Below are 17,081 nucleotides of genomic sequence, written 5' to 3'. Positions count from 1 at the left end.
AAAGTGAAACATTAAAATCCTTGAGAGAAAATATACTTTTCTGGGAATATCTGCTAGCCTTTACAGATTTTTTAAAAAGACAGTGACAGTTTTGCTTTTTGTTTTTTTTTTTTTAAATACAGTGAAAGTGACCACCACATCATGGAATGTTTCCTTTTGCTTTACCAGTATGTAATATTCTTAAGTATTATATATCCAGTAATATCCAATATATAAAGACCTGGCTATACTATTGCATTGAAGTACTAATACGTGCTTGTCAGGTTTGCCTGTTTTCTTCTGGTTGGCTGGTTGTAGTTATTTTTTAAATGAGACCAGCTCGTTTAGAAAATTCGCAACCATAACACAGAAACTACTACAGCCTTCTCTACATTGAGTTTTCCATCAACAGCAGTAACTAGTTCAGTTAAGAATTTTTCTTGCAGCTTTTTACTTTGCATATAACCCTGTAAGAAACTGCAGTAGAGTGAATTCTTTTCTCCTCATTTTGTAAAGACCAATTCCAACCAACTCAAAGGCTCTTCTGGCCAAGATTGCTAAATGCTTCACTATAAGAAAGAATTGTCACTACTTATTGCAGCATTTTCCAAACTTCTGGGGAGAGGAACATGGCACAACATGCCAGCTATCAGTCATCTATGTCTTTCCTGTGAGTGATCTCACTAACATATGAAGCAGTAATATGGTATCAGCTGGGATCCAGGGCTAGTTAATCCAAGTTAGGTGCTGCACTGAGATGGTTTGATTGCTTCTAGAGATAGCTTGATCATCACCACCCTGCTTGAATCACTGTGCTTAGGAGTTCCGTTACAAGAAAATCACAATTAAACCGAATGCCTTGGACCAGTATCCTTCCTCCGGTCTTTCCTGAGAAAGAAAAGGAAAAAGGTGTCTTTTCACAGCTCATATTAGAAGATCCTATATAATCTTATGTTTCTTTTGAGTTGTTCTATTTACTTTATGCTGTAGACAGTATTTGTATGGCTAGACTTCAAACTGCTTGCTGAAGAGACCATTATAGAGAGTCATAATGGAGAAAGCATACAAATGGATCAAGCTGCAGATCACTGAAGTTATTACGAGACCAGACTCAAAGGGCCCCAAGTATTCTGTTTTTCCTTTAAAGTGTAAATATAGTATTTGTAGCAAGCCCATAAAGTGGATTTTGTTTTATGATTAATCTCAATAAAATAAGAAAGTTTCCTAAACAGGCTGAAGCAGAAGCAAATTTAGGGTCTTCTGATTTGACAGATTCATTACACATTTCTGAATCAAGATGCTAGCTCAGACTACCAGTAAACAAGCCCTTTTAAAATATAAGCAGTAATACTTCCAAGGGATTCTCCTGAGACTTAGGGATAAGAAAAAAAAAAAAATCAGCCAGATTTATACTAATTCTACCTAGAAATACTAACACTAGCTAGAAAACTATGCAGGAAAATAGATAACCAGTCATGTTACCCTTTGCTTCAAAGCGGTCACCGCTGTTACAGAAAATGAAAATAAAACCCCAAGAACCCCAACAACACGGAAGTGATTTTCAAAACCAGAAAGACAAATCCACATCCACTGACTCCTATTTTCACATGACTCCATCTGCTCTACTAACCATGGGGGCGCAAATGCATTTTAGTCAAGCATAGGCACCTTTGTGTGGAGCACACTGAGCTTTCTTCCACGATCAGCACAAGGGGATGACTGCTCCTGGGGCATGTCAGCCCACCTGCCACTCCAGGCACCTTTTGCAAGTGCGTGATTCTTTTCTCTGACTTGAGAGCAAACAACTACACTCAGCAGCTAGGTGCAACAAATGCAGATATGCATGGCTGAATACTTTCAGGCTTTTTTTTAAAACATAAACAGTATCTACAGTACAAAGAAACAGTATGTACATGAAAGCACAGATGATCCCTTCTGGGAGGATCTACCTGTGGTTAGTTCTATCACTCTAGAGTTAAATAAAAAATGGTTTTACCACTGCTCCAAACCTAATCGCATATTACTACTTTTCCCAGTTTCTTTTTTTACACAAAATGAAGTGTCCAAACGAATACATACATAATTTTTATAGATGCAACTCACAATTCTTACAGGTATTTCAATTTTGTACAGTGGAAAAAAATAGTAAATTTTCTTCTTCTTTTATTTTTTTAAAGTATAAAAGTCCCTTTAAATCACCACGCCTCCCAAAGTCCTATTACAAACAATGCTTAATTGGACATCTTTTACATACAGTAAATACACATACCTGCAGCCCCTTTACCATTTCCAATAGCCACTAAAGCACGTATTGATTTTTTTCTGCCTTCCTTTGCCTTCATACAAAAAACATTTTTCACCTGTAGAAAAAAAAACACAAAACACCTTGTCATGGCATAGTTCAATGTTTTGTTTTTTTTTAAATGAAAGTCAGTTTTCGAAAAAAGAAATGGAGTTCTGTGATGAAATTTTACAATATATACTGTCTTTGTCAATGGGTATCATCTGCAGTGGGGCACTGGCTTCAAGGCATTCAATACATAAAGGCTGCTAAAAATCTATACTTGGACACAGAAAAGTTACCTCAGTATAGTTCCATTAAAATATCCCCTCTGTTGTATTTAGGTGTACAACAGATAATGCTTTAATGCTGCTAGTTTCATTGTGATTTCGATTGTGACGAAAAAAGAGGAAAAAAATTGAAAGTGACATTAATACCTCATTGCCCCTCTCACATTTTAACATATTTTAGAAGTACTCTCAGGAGTTGCTCAAGGCATGTTCTTGCTTTACATGGGTGAAAATTTAGGATTGAAATCTACTTGCAGACTGCAGAAGGCAGTTTCATTACTGAGATGACAGCTGCTAAAAAGATGACTTCATTTAAGAGAGGGGAAGAAGAAAATGGTATTTCATTCATGGAACTAGAAATGTTTACAGAAACTCTGCAAGAAATTCAAGCAGAGATGCAAGAAAGCTATTTGGTTTGCAGTGAGGGGACACAACAATAGTTGGGGAGACAAGCCTTATGGTTAGCATTCTGGAAATCTAAATTTGCTTCTGCCTCTGGTACAGACTCCCCTGTGTGACTACAGGCAAGTCACTGCTTCACAGTTGCCCACCTTAAATGGTCTAATAATTTGGGATCTTTTGTCCACCCAGCTTCTGTTCTAGTTTCCCTGGTTTTATTTATGTATTAAAATATATATTTATTTAAATATAGCCATGTATTTATATCTATAGTTTATATACTGTATATAATATATAAACTATACATACAATATAAAAATTTATATATACATACAAAATAACATACTGGATATTGCTTGACCATGTTAATACCTGTGTCTCAGAATTACCAGTCAAAAAAATAGAATTTACTTCATGGCTCTTTTCTCTCCTTCCTCTCCAATGCATCAGGGTCTACTTTCTTGAAGCCTCAATATGATTTCCGTAAATTATAAGAACAGTTACATTAAATATGCCATGTTAATACATGAATTAAGGAGTGCTCCCCCCTTTCCCTACATATAATTCTTCAGGCAAGCTATTCTGGTTGTAGCATTATACATCTGAAAGCAGATAAAAAACCCAAACCAAACCAAACCCAAAAATTCCACTGACATCACTAGGTACAGATTTGGAATGAGTGCTTCTGAAAAATTCTACCTTGCTTTCAGTAAAATACAGATGCTGTTAAATTCAAGGTGCACATACAGGTAGACTGTTCAATGGAAGAGGAACTGGCTGGATGGTCGCTTCCAGAGCGTGGTGGTCACTGGCTCAAGGTCCAGATGGAGATCAATGACAAGGGGTCCATACTGGGATGAGTACTATTTAATAGCTTCATCAATGACACAGACAGTGGGATCAAGTGCACCCTCAGCAAACTTGCAGATGACACCAAGCTGAGTGGTGCAGCTGACGCGCCAGAAGGACAGGATGCTATCCAGAGGGACCTGGACAAGCTCAAGGAGTGGGCCTGTGTGAACATCAGGAGGTTCAACAAGGCCAAGTGCAGGGTCCTGCACCTCGGTTGGGGCAGCCCCTGGCATCAGTACAGGCTGGGGGATGAAGGGATTGAGAGCAGCCCTGCCGAGAAAGGCTTGCAGGTACCGGTGGGTGAAAAACTGGACATGAGCTGACAACGTGCGCTCGCAGCCCACAGGGTCAACTGTATCCTGGGATGCAGCAAGAGAAACGTAGCCAGCAGGCTGAGGGAGAGGATTCTGCGCCTCTGCTCCGCTGTGGTGAGACTCCACCTGGAGTTCTGCATCCAGCTCTGGAGCCCTCAGCAGAGAGAAGACATGGACCTGTTGGAGCAGGTCCAGAGGAGGGCCACAAAAATGATCCGAGGCCTGGACACCTCTTCTGTGAGGAAAGGCTGCCAGAGTTGGGGGTGTTCAGCCTGGAGGAGAGAAGGCTGTGGGGAAACCTTATTGCAGCTTTCCAGTACTTAAAGAGGACTTCTAAGAAAGATGGGGGACAAACTTTTTAGCAGGGCAAGGGGTTATGGCTTTAAACTAAAAGAGGGTCAATTGAGGCTGGATATAATGAAGACATTTTATACAAGGGTGGTGAAACACTGCCACAGGTTGCCCAGAGAGCTGGTACATGCCCCATCCCTGGAAACATTCAAGGTCAGGTTGTCTGGGGCTCTGAGCAACCTGGTCTAGTTGAAGAGGTCCCTGCTTATTGCAGGGGGGTTGGACTACATGACCTTTAGAGGTCCCTTCCAACCCAAACTATTCTATGACTCCATATATTCTCGAGAGCACTTTGACAAAATATCAGCTTTGCTAATTGCTTATTGAAAGCTACTTTTTCTTTCTAATATCTTAATGCTTACAAGAACAAGCTAAAAAACACAAGCCCCCTAAGTTGAAAGTGCCTGTTGAAATAGGCTATTTTACGGAAAATGTAAAATAATGATGAAAGAAAGAAAAACAAGTGGAGTGATCTCTTCAGGAGCATCAAGCGCATTCTATTTTTGCTTTGCACATACTTTGTCTTCCATTGCCAATCTGAATAAGTACTTGTACATAAAAAAGGTGGCATGTGTATTGTTAAAAATAAAAGACGCCAAGTTTGTAGAATCTACTCAAAAATTATTCTTCTCCCTTTCCAGAAGGTGGCAATAAAGACATGTGCAATAAGCTTCTCTAGAAGCCCTCCTAAAACTGCACTTGTCAGCTGTTTCTGAGCAGCTCTGAAGGAAAATGTGTTCAGTCACCCATCACAATCAGTGCTATTGCATCTCTCCTGAAATGCTGTGAAGGCCTTTCAAGCTTGATAATGTGCACAGGCAGCCATGACTGCTGGAACAAGTGTCCCCAGATTCTTCTCACCACAGCCCCCTGTCTCCTTACATCAAAGAAAGCAGTGTTCTTCTGGAGTGCACTTCGCAATGCTCCCCTTTCACCTTTGATATAAAGCATGCAGCTGAAAGTCTGTCATCAAATTACACTGGAAATAATGAATATACAATGAACAATGTGCCACTTTTAAAACAGCATGACCTCTGAAAAATGACTGAAACTAAGACACAATTACCCCTATTTACTAGATGGCCACTCAAGCCAGATTTAAAGCCAATTTTTAAAATTTCAAAACAGGTGCATGCTCAACCTTACTCACAGCGTACCTCAAATTGACACTCTCCCTGTATCCGTTATCCAGTGGTGATAATGCAAATGCAGCTTACTTTTGAGAGCTGAGGGAAGAACAGCATCTCTCAAATGCAAAATGAAACCACCTCAGACATCTATTAAGAGAAGAAATGGCAAGTAATAGCTGCAAAGGTGGAGCTGAAAGTGTGGAAATAGGCTACAGTCAGAGACAGGACACTAAAGGTTATTGTGATTTCAAGTACTCATCAGCTGTTGTACTCTAAGAAAAAAGTAAAAACGCAACACTTCCCTACAGGTTTTGTTCTTGTGAAAGCAGAATGAACAGTAGGCCAAACCCATGGCCCGTGGAAAGTCCTTCTTTCTAGAAATCATATTCTAGTCATGATTTTTTAGACCACACTCTTGACACTGCCACTCTTTTGCTGCTATTATGCAGGTGAGAGTGTCTGCACAGGCTGATCTCCTCACGGCATAAAGTCCTCTGGTCCCATTACTTCTCTAAGGCACAAAGCGAGACAAGATAAAATGAGAGTGGAGTGCAGTGCTGAAAGAAAAGCATTTCCATGCAAGTGAGCCTAGAGAAGCTCAGGGACATAGCTAAAAGCTTTGGGAAGCCAGTTACACAAAAGAAATGAGTAATAAACTTGTAAACAGAAATCAAGCCCATGTTAGCTAGATCATGTCCATATCGGCCTTCTCTTCTCTGTGAAAAGCAGCAAGGGCAGAGCAGATTTGTACCACAGTGACAGAACATCTCCCAGTTGTAACTTAAACCTACCATACTTAAAAATCAGAAATTGAAAAAGCTAGCTGGAGGACAGAACCAGTATTGCAGACAAGTGACAAGGGTGTCATATGGTTTCCCTAAAAGTGTGCAGATGGTGGGCAGCAGCAAGGGCAGTGCTTCAGGAGAAGGCAAACCAGTCTGTCTTATGCTATAATTACTAAGATGTGACCTCCTCAAGAACAGCCAGCTAGCAAATTTATCACTCCATACTGATGTTTAGCGTGTCAGGGAGGGTCAAATTCAGCAGCCCAACAGAGGCGAGGCTGCCAGAGCTCCATGCTCCGAGGTCCAACAAGCAGCAAGGTGTTACAGGATGTCAGGAGTGGACACCACCTCCCGCAGCTCTGGGCCCAAGACTTTGTCCCACCTGGCAACTGGAGCCCAGCCCAGCCAGGCTAAGGGATGTAGCTGCAGGTTCAAAAACCAGCAAAGCTGAGTATATATCCCAGAGACACGCATGCAGGACACTGACATGTGCAGTTACAGTCTGTCACAGACAAGGCATGGCCTTAAACAGCACCTATGTATAGGACTTGCATAAAACCTAAGTATAGACAGACACGTCCCCTTCCTCCTCTTCAACTGGTAGAGGCTGAAGTTCACCAGTGCAGGCGCATACACACCATTCTCGAGAGTGACAAGTGCATGCACATTTGCAGATGCTCCAAGTACCAGCGTAGCCCCTCTGTCCATCTGATACCAATGCCTAGGGCCTCTTACTCGCTTCATGGATCTTCTACTTGCCAGCTGGTCCAGCTTGGTCCTCACTAGCAAACATGCAGCACACACCCACCCATCTCAAGGGCACTCCACATTCACAGGTGCCCCTGAATCTAAGCAACTGGTCCTCTGCTTGCCTGACCCCACACCCAGACATCAGGCTTCCTACTCACTGGCTAGTCCAGCTCAACATCTGCTAGTAAATTACACCTCCCCGCCCAGTCAAACATCAGGTTTTGAGGAAGATACAGACCCTCACCTCCCTGCTGCCTTCACATAGCTCAAACGCCCTACTGACATAGCATGTGTCTACATGTGGCTTCATACTACAGCTCACATCTGAGTACAGATCCTTTGGATTAACCCCACAATAACGCATGCTCAAAGCCACATTACATCTGAAATGGCTTTGTTTCCTTTTCAAAGGAAGATCCATAATCATGCCGAATTATAATTCACTCAAAAGCTTCTGAATGTTCCAAATGCCAATTATTTCACCCATACAGGCTGACAGGCAAAAGAGATAAAAAGATTTAATTATTTAATCAACAGAACCAGTTGAAGGTAGCATCCCTAAACTCTAAAGGCAGGACAAAACTCTTCAGAACTCCAAGAATATCAGAAATAAATTCTAGTGCACAGCTCTGACGTCTCATTCTTTCCTGTGACAGTTTGTTTCAGGTGTTATCTTAAAAAACATCTGAAATTTTAATTGTCAGTCTAAAGACACTGCCAGTGTCATCCAGGGAACAGAAAACTTCCCTGTAGTTATACAAGCAAAATCTAGACCTCCAATATCCCAAAAGTACTTTTGAGTCAAGATATCATTTGAACTAAATTATTACTCAGAGAGTATCCTGTATACCATATAATTTTTCAGTCAAGGATGTCAAACAGTGGATCTCAGACACTGTAATTTCATGCAGAATTTCTTTTTCACAAGCCTTTTTTATTGCACCCTTTGCAAAAACAATAGCTAGAAAACAATTTCCAATTACTTTTAAAAACAAACAAAGGTTTTAGACTGCATATTACGGAATATTCTTCTTGTCACAAGTAGCAAGTCTTAAATCAAACATGGTTTTTTTTGCTACTTCATGGAAAGTTGAAACTACAGCCTAACCACCCCCTGGTGCACCTACACAATTTACTTTTGTTTAGTGGATGCAGAACAAATGAAAATACAGTGATACAGGGGTTTTTTTTCAGCTAGGAAGAGCTACTGTTCACTCTACTCCTGCTCAGAATTTGGCTAACACACAGCTCACACGAAGGCCTGAGGTATGCTGGAAGCAGCTCTATTAGTTTACAGTGAGGGCAACACATAGGCAAGCACAGTGGCCAGGAAGGGCTAATGGTCCTCCTGCAGCCCCTGCCACCTGCAGCTTGCTGTCCCCTGCAGCCATCACCCTTACATCCTGATTATCTGGCAGTTTCTTCAGAATCCCCTAACTCATGGCAATGGTACAGACCAAACTTCCAAGCTGGATGGTACAAGTATGTCAGCTCACCCAAAAAAGCTTTAAATGCAGCTCCAACAGCAGCCAGACTGCCGAGGCTTTGGTGCATCCCGGTGTGATACAGAGGATGCCTGCACCGTGACAGAGAAGGAAGGGTGAGGACTCTTACTGTTGGTTTGGCAACGATTTTGCTCACAGATGTGTGACTTACAAGCTGCAAGTTATAAGTTACAAATTAGAGAACCTTTGAGTTAGAAACCTCATGAATTAAGTGATGAACTAGTAAATTCACATGTTAGACTAGTCAGTCCAAAGGGGATTGAGTGCTTGTTTGATGTGTGTTTATTTTCCCTCCTAATAAGCTCATAAAGTTTAATGTGTAGAGTATGTTGCCCTGTAATGTTTAGCGTATATTGTAAATGTGTAGAGTATGTCGCAAATTTGAACGATCCAAATGGACGGTGACAAGCACACCTAACACTACTTTGTACATGGGCAACACAACCCGCATCAGATGCAAGTTGTGCAGAACCTGACCAGAAAAATACTTTTTTTCTGCAATTGCTCTTTTCCGTCTTGCTTCTCCAAAGTGTCATAAAACAGCTGAGGTAAATATTGCATCCAAATAGGTCTCAGACAATCAAAGCAAGTATGCTTGAATCCAGCTGCATGTCTGAAGAAAACAGGGGACCAACAAGTGAACGACCAAACTCACTTGACAGAAACCGCCAGCGATAAGATATTACAGGTTTTGCATGAAGTACTGGCACATCAGGACTTGGATATGAACTGGCAACACTATGACACAACTCTGTGAAGCGTCCCCAGTCTCAAGTCAATTCAACTAAGAATAAAGTCTGCAAAGAATACAACTGGAGGTAACATGCAAAAAAAAGAGAAGATTTAGGTGAGAGCCTAGAATCCGGTTTCATTTACTGCACACTATCTTAACTGTAAGACAAAAGTATTTCTTCTCAAAGGCCTTCTGTAGCATTCATCACTAACTCGATTCCTCTGAAAATACCATCCGTATGCTTTTCAGAATATCCACTCAATTATGCACTTAATGCCATTTACTTTGATTGATTCTAAGGAAGAACCAGTTAGCTACTTATACTATGCAAGTGTTAAAAAAGATCTCTTTTGTCCTCTCTTCCTCCCTTCCCACACTCTAAGAAAGTGCAAACAAACAAGAACCACACAAACACCCAAAAGATCCACATACAGTTTCACCTAAAACACAGGAAAGAATGAGAGATAACCCTGAACTAAAACAGTAACATAAAATGATTCTGTATTTCAAGGACCAAAAAAGATTAACACCAGCACCCAGCTCATAACATATGAAGCTCTGTACATAAATGAAAGCACCAGTGCACTTAAAGCAGAAGCTGCTCACTGCAGATATAAGGATAGTATCTGTGTCTTTACATTGCTGCCTTCTGCACCACTTCTCTGAACAAACTGAGTGTATTGCTTGACCTGAACTTCTTTAGCAAGTCTATACCTTTCTGTAATTTAACACTCAAAAACAAATCAACATTTTTTTGTTCTTTAAAAATGACAGTACCATATCCTAACCAAAGGGAACTATTCTGACACTGGAAAGGTGGCATTGACCCAGTTACAATGGGACAATGCTCACACAAAAATCTTCAAGTTATCTTCATTAGAAACAGGTAACAAAACCAAAAAAGCACGAACATAATAATAAGTGATCAAAAGGCAGAGTTTTCACAACTGGCAAAGGGCACATTCAGTGCTGGACAAAAAAAACTGTGATCTGTCTTTTGCAAAGGGCATTATTTATCTTCTCCTTTAGGAAGCTCCCCTTTATGAAAGCTTCGAAGGGTCAGTAACCTCATGTTAAGTGCCTTCAGGCCTTATGGATCACTAGGTCTCACCTTCTAATTTTGACTGCAACACAAGGCAAATACTAGCATAACAGAGGGTATCATGTAGGCTATGTTTTTTACTATGCTACCATGTTGATTTTGGAGAAAAATAGAAGAAAAATTCATGTGAGGATGGATGATACACAAAATGAAGTCTTCCAGTTGAAATAAGAATGGCATATCTCAACTACAGCTGTAAATTTTGCTTACCACTACTATTACATTATGCTAAACAACAGTAAATACTACCACCAATTCTATTCATAGAAATTCTTCTTACGCGTAATACGTGGGCAAAACAGGAAATGTGACTTCAGGTTGGCAGGGAAAGAAAGAAACAGGTAGCCCAAGTCACCTACTCTAAGTAACACAGTACTCTATAAGAAAGCCAGAAACAAAACCAATATGCAATCCCTGCTGCTGTCCCTTAACACTCACTCAAGTTAGCTTTTTCTCTATGAGAACTTTAGTTCTAGTTTACATGAAAATCTGACCTTGACTGTACTCTATTCTACAAGCAGGGAAAAATCAAATGAGCTGTTCTGTGTCTACATTATAAGAAAACACTTTAATAAGCAATTTTTCTCTTTTAGCAAGGGAGTGTAGCCTTTTTAGTAGCACAATGACAATAGAAAGAGGCTTTTCTATCTTTATGCATAAGACAGTCCTTTAAAAACGGCTTTGAGTTTCTTGCTGCAAAGTACAATTTCCCAGCAAACATTATTTTCATTTCCTATAGTGTTGTGAAGATAAAGATAATGGAAAAGACACACAGAAATAGCATTGTGTATACCATCTATTTATAATAAGAATGCTAAAAAAGATCTATTTATTTCAAAACTCATACTTGTTATCAGAAAATTATAGGACTCAATTATGTTGGGCTCACTGCTGGCTTTGAATATAGAAGTCTTTGCTGCTGCTAATTTTCTGCAAAAGACACTCCTCTTCCTCAGTTCACATCTGTGGCAATCTCATGTAACAGTAGAGCCCCAGCCTGCTCCTAAAAGCTTTTTTATTACTCAGATTTAATAAAGCAGTGAAACACATTTCTATAGCACACAAAAGCATTGCATAGCAATTTATTTTATTGTTTAATCTAATGAATTTGACTGTAAATAATTATGCCAGAGAAGAATGGTCAACTTTAGTAAATACCTACTGTAGTATCCAAACTGACAGTCAGTTGTGACACGTCACAGTAACAAAAAAACCCGTCACTTTTCTTCAATATGCCCTTTCAACTAACTGAAAGCACTGCCAACTGCAGGGCTCATTAAGAAAAATCACTTCTTTTATGAGCGGTGTTCATGTCACTCAACTATTACAAGTTGTCTTCCAACACAGATACAGCTAAAGGCTAAGTGATCTTTGCTACATCAGAGTCAAAGTCTAGAGTGCCCAGTCCACTTCAAAAACTTATTTACTTAAAGGAGCTTTAACAAATTGTGTGGCTTTTCCAAAATGCACCACAACAATCTACTGTGTGTACAGCTACTCCTGATCTAAGAGGAACTACAAAAACAGAGAAGGCTTTTCTGATTCTTCAGCATCTCAAATGAAACCGCACACATGTATGGTTTTAAACTTGTATGGTTTTAAACTTAAGGAGCTTCTAGCGGAGATCAGGCAGAAGAGAAAGGTCCATGGAATGTGGAAAGAGGGGCAGGCCACTTGGTAAGAGTACAGAAATGTGGTGAGAACATGCAGGGATGTGACGAGGAAGGCCAAGGCTCACCTGGAATTGAAGCTGGCAAGGGATGTCAAAAACAACAAGAAGGGCTTCTTCAACTACATCAGCAGCAAAAGGAAGGCTAGGGACAACGTGGGGCCGCTGCTGAATGAGGCAGGTGTCCTGGTGACAGAGGATGCGGAGAAGGCAGAGCTACTGAATGCCTTCTTTGCTTCAGTCTTCAGTGCTAAGACTGGCCCTCAGGAATCCCAGGCCCCGGAGGTAAGAGAAGAAGCCTACAAAGAGCACGACTTTCCCTTGGTCGAGGAGGACTGTGTGAGGGATCGCTTAAGTGATCTGGATGTCCACAAATCCATGGGCCCCGATGGAATGCACCCACGAGTGCTGAGGGAGCTGGCGGATGTCATTGCTGAGCCACTCTCCATCATCTTTGAGAGGTCCTGGAGGACAGGAGAGCTGCCCGAGGACCGGAGAAAGGCCACTGTCACTCCAATCTTCAAAAAGGGCAAGAAGGAGGACCCAGGGAACTACAGGCCGGTCAGCCTCACCTCCATCCCGGGAAAGGTGATGGAGCCATTCTGGAGGCCATCATCAAGCAAGTGGAAGAAAAGAAGGTTATCAGGAGTAGTCAGCATGGATTCACCAAGGGGAAATCTTGCCTGACCAATCTAATAGCTTTCTACGATGACATGACTGGCTGGGTAGACGAAGGGAGAGCCATGGATGTTGTCTACCTTGACTTCAGCAAGGCTTTCGACACAGTCTCCCATGATATCCTCCTAGGGAAGCTGAGGAAGTGTGGGCTGGATGAGTGGTCGGTGAAGTGGATAGAGAACTGGCTGAATGGCAGAACTCAGAGGGTTGTCATCAGCGGCTCTGAGTCTAGTTGGAGGCTGGTAACAAGTGGTGTCCCCCAGGGGTCAGTACTGGGCCCAGTCTTGTTTAACTTCTTCATCAACGACCTGGATGAAGAGTTAGAATGTACCCTCAGCAAGTTTGCTGATGACACCAAACTGGGAGGTGTGGTAGATACACCCGAAGGCTGTGCTGCCATTCAGCGTGACCTGGATAGGCTGGAAAGCTGGGCAGAGAGGAACCTGATGAGGTTCAACAAAGCCAAATGCAGGGTCCTGCACCTGGGGAGGAACAACCTCATGCACCAGTACAGGCTTGGGGTGGACCTGCTGGAGAGCAGCTCTGCGGAGAGGGACCTGGGTGTCCTGGTGGACGACAGGTTAACCATGAGCCAGCAGTGTGCCCTGGTTGCCAAGAAAGCCAATGGGATCCTGGGGTGCATCAAGAAGAGTGTGGCCAGCAGGACAAGGGAGGTTCTCCTTCCCCTCTACACTGCCCTGGTGAGGTCTCATCTGGAGTACTCTGTCCAGTTCTGGGCTTCCCAGTTCAAGAAAGATGAAGAGCTACTGGAGAGAGTCCAGCAGAGGGCTACGAGGATGATGAGGGGACTGGAACATCTCCATTACGAGGAGAGGTTGAGGGAACTGGGCTTGTTCAGCCTGAAGAAGAGAAGGCTGCGAGGGGACCTTATAAATGCCTACAAATATCTGAAGGGTGGGTGTCAGGAGGATGGGGCCAAGCTCTTTTCAGTGGTGCCCAGTGACAGGACAAGGGGCAATGGGCACAAACTGAGGCACAGGAAGTTCCGTCTGAACATGAGGAAGAACTTCTTCCCTCTGAGGGTGACGGAGCACTGGAACAGGCTGCCCAGGGAGGTTGTGGAATCTCCTTCTCTGGAGATATTCAAGACCCACCTGGACAAGGTCCTGTGCAGCTTGCTGTAGGTGACCCTGCTTCGGCAGGAGGGTTGGACTAGATGACCCACAGAGGTCCCTTCCAACCCCTACTATTCTGTGATTCTGTGAATAATAGATTAATTTTAAATGTTAAAACTAGAAAGCATAGAAAGTGTATAGTGCAATTCAGGACATCTCATTAATGCTCACATAAATGTTCACTTTGTTGCTTCTATCATTTCTCAACATAATCCCTAAAATACCATTAAACGGGAATTTGGTACAGATGATCCACTTACATATGATCAGACAATCACCAGCTTTTTTTCCAATAATACCATGCTTTAAAAAATGTTTTGGGGAAGTCTAGACATGTGCACAAGAGCATATGCAATAAGGTATAGAAGCATGCAGCTCATAATATATCAGAGATACTTAAGAGAAAAAATCTTGACACCAAACTTATTTGTATAGGTTTATATTCATGTCTGTTTAGATATACATGACATATAGAGCACTAAATATGAACTGCCAGTGAAGGTCAGATCCTTTGACAAATGCTATCTTAAGATTTAGACTGAATACACTCATTAATGGAAAAGATATCCCTCATTAAACTAACTTTTAACTTCATTTGTTCTTGGGCACACCAATACCACTGCACACATTCTGGTGAAGAATCTGAAAAGTCAAAGTTGGCCTCAAACAGCAATTTAGTTTTAAAATGAATAGTGATCATGTCCAAAGAATAAAATAACTTTGTCAAGATAACAAAGGGGACCCTACAAACACTCATCTTACTCTAAGGTCTAAGTTCTGCAACACTGAAAAATTAAAGGAAAAAAATGATGAGGATTCAATTCAGGAAAAAAATGACTCAAGCAGCAAGGTAAAGAAAGCTTTACAAAAAAAAGTTTAAAGACGAGTGGCAAAAAATAATAGAAAAGAAACTATTTTTCCTTTGCAAGGATGTTATCACTCTGAGCAGCAGATATTAGAAAGTGATTTTGCTCAGCATCTTCATTGTCACCATGAAAGAGCAATACTGAGTAGCAGAGACAGACAAGGTCTGCCCTAATGCTGTTTCAGGTCAAACAGAACACTGCGAAGAAACATGAGCTCAGTGGTGGATTCACTACATTTTGGGGAGAGGGGACTCTACAAATGAGAAGAGGGAAAGCAACACATTTTTAACTCTGGCAGGACATTTGCTAGATCCCTTTGGAAGTTCCAGCAGGACAGCATTGTTCTCAAATGCATCTGATACAAAAAGAGAACAGTTCATCTGCTGCAGATAGATAGATAGATATGGACTAGATTACAGACTACTCCCAGCTGCTGCCAGGGAGCAAAGTATTCCTCTTCTCTCTCATGACACGCACTGAGAATATAATAGGGCACATCTACTTTCACCTCATGATAGTGTCAGAAGAATACTCCTTGGGAGCTGAGTGCATATTTCTGAAGGTAAATCTGCCCTAACTTTAATAATTATGCTACTTACAAGGTAAGTATGTTACTTTACAAAGTAAAGTGGAGTGCACAAATATGTCTACAGATTAAATGAACTGCACCCAAAAATTCTTAATGAATTATAGGAAAATGGGTTAGAAGGTTACTGATTTCGTCTCCCCATCCCTCTTGACAAATTCATCTAACCTGTTTTTAAAAAACTCCAGCGACAGACATCCCATATACTCCCAGACAATCCATTCTAGTATTCAGCTTTTCATTTGCGACTCATTCTTTACGTCTACATTTCCCTTGCTCACTATTTAAATCCATTGCTTCTTACTCTCATCACAGCAGACATGTAAAACGGCTTATTCCCTTCCCCTTTGGTGGATGTTTTAAAATATATAAATCAGTTTTGTCAGATGAAGGATTTAAAATGAATTTGTATGAAGGGAAAACAGCTGTTCCAGACAGTGCATGGTAGTGGACAGAGAGAGAGTGTGATTCCTTCCTAAAAGGGCATCACTAGCAAACTTTGGTAGTAGAACACAAGAGGATATGCTGCTAGTGAAACCAAACAGAAACTCAAAACACAGATACTTTGGAACAAATACCTTCTCTGGATACAAGTACAACATAACACTGGCTAAAAATACAAGCAATGTTTCACAGACCAGTTTGGTAAGCGAAGCTGTAGTAATGACAAGACTGAAGTGATGAACGGTCATCTCTACCTGTTTAAAATTGCATAACAACTCAACTGATAGTCATTTTATTTTATAGTGATAAAAGGATGTCAACACTCATAACAAGCGAAGAGACCTGACGTGCATCCATCACAGAATGTGTACTGACTCAGATTAATACCTTGGCTCACAGACCATGGTTAGAAATTAGAGAAGTCTCCTTTTCAAAGCAGCAGCTAGACTACTACAGTTTTTCAACAATAAAGCAGTTAAATATTAATTGCAAATGAAAGTTCTCATGATAATCCTGAAAGTAATATAAATCTAATAAGCAATTTCATCCGTAGGTAAGCGAACAACGTGAGATTGTTCTGAAGTGACAAGTTTACGCAATCAGTCACAGCCAACAAAGGTTCACGAGGGGAAAGTTCTGTTTGACCAACTCAATTTCCTTTTATGACAAGGTCACCCACCTAGTTGACCAAGAGAAGCCAGTAGATGTGGGGGGTTTTGGATTTTAGCAAAGCTTTTGATATTGTCTCTTGCAGTATCCTTCTGGAGAAAATGTCCAGCATGCAGCTAGACACATCCATAATACGTTGGGTGAACAACTGGCTGACAGGTCGGGCTGAAAGACTTACAGTAAATTGTGTTACATCAGGCTGGCAGTCAGTCACTAGTGGGGTTCCCCAGGGCTCAATTCAAGGGCCACTGCTCTTTAATGTTTTTATAAATGATCTGGATGCACAAGTCAAATGCACATTAAGTAAATTTGACAATGATACTAAATTAGGAGGAGCTGTGGACTCCCTTGAAGGTAGTGAGGCCTTACAGACATCTGGATAGACCAGAGAGCTGGTCAACCACCACTCATATGAAATTTAACAAGAACAAATGAGAGATTCTGCACCTGGGATGGGGTAATCCTGGTCATGCACACAAATTGAGGGATGAGAGGCTGGAGAGTAGCCCCACGGAAAGAGATCTGGGGGTCTGGGTTGATGGCAAGTTGAATAAGAATCAAC

General features: G+C 41.3%; 1 protein-coding gene across 1 annotated transcript in view; it reads right to left on the bottom strand.

Annotated features, from left to right (window-relative positions):
• MRPS5 (mitochondrial ribosomal protein S5) overlaps nt 1-17,081 on the bottom strand; it is a 67,654-nt gene that overhangs the window by 13,893 nt on the left and 36,680 nt on the right. Inside the window, exon 6 of the mRNA XM_075413426.1 lies at nt 2,249-2,339. Coding sequence (XP_075269541.1) covers nt 2,249-2,339 — 91 coding nt within the window. The remainder of the gene's footprint in view (nt 1-2,248; nt 2,340-17,081) is intronic.

Source organism: Opisthocomus hoazin, chromosome 2, assembly GCF_030867145.1.
Source record: "Opisthocomus hoazin isolate bOpiHoa1 chromosome 2, bOpiHoa1.hap1, whole genome shotgun sequence".
NCBI classification, from domain to species: Eukaryota; Metazoa; Chordata; class Aves; order Opisthocomiformes; family Opisthocomidae; genus Opisthocomus; species Opisthocomus hoazin.
Note: the sequence above shows the minus strand (reverse complement) of the source record. Positions and strands in the feature narration are given on the sequence as shown.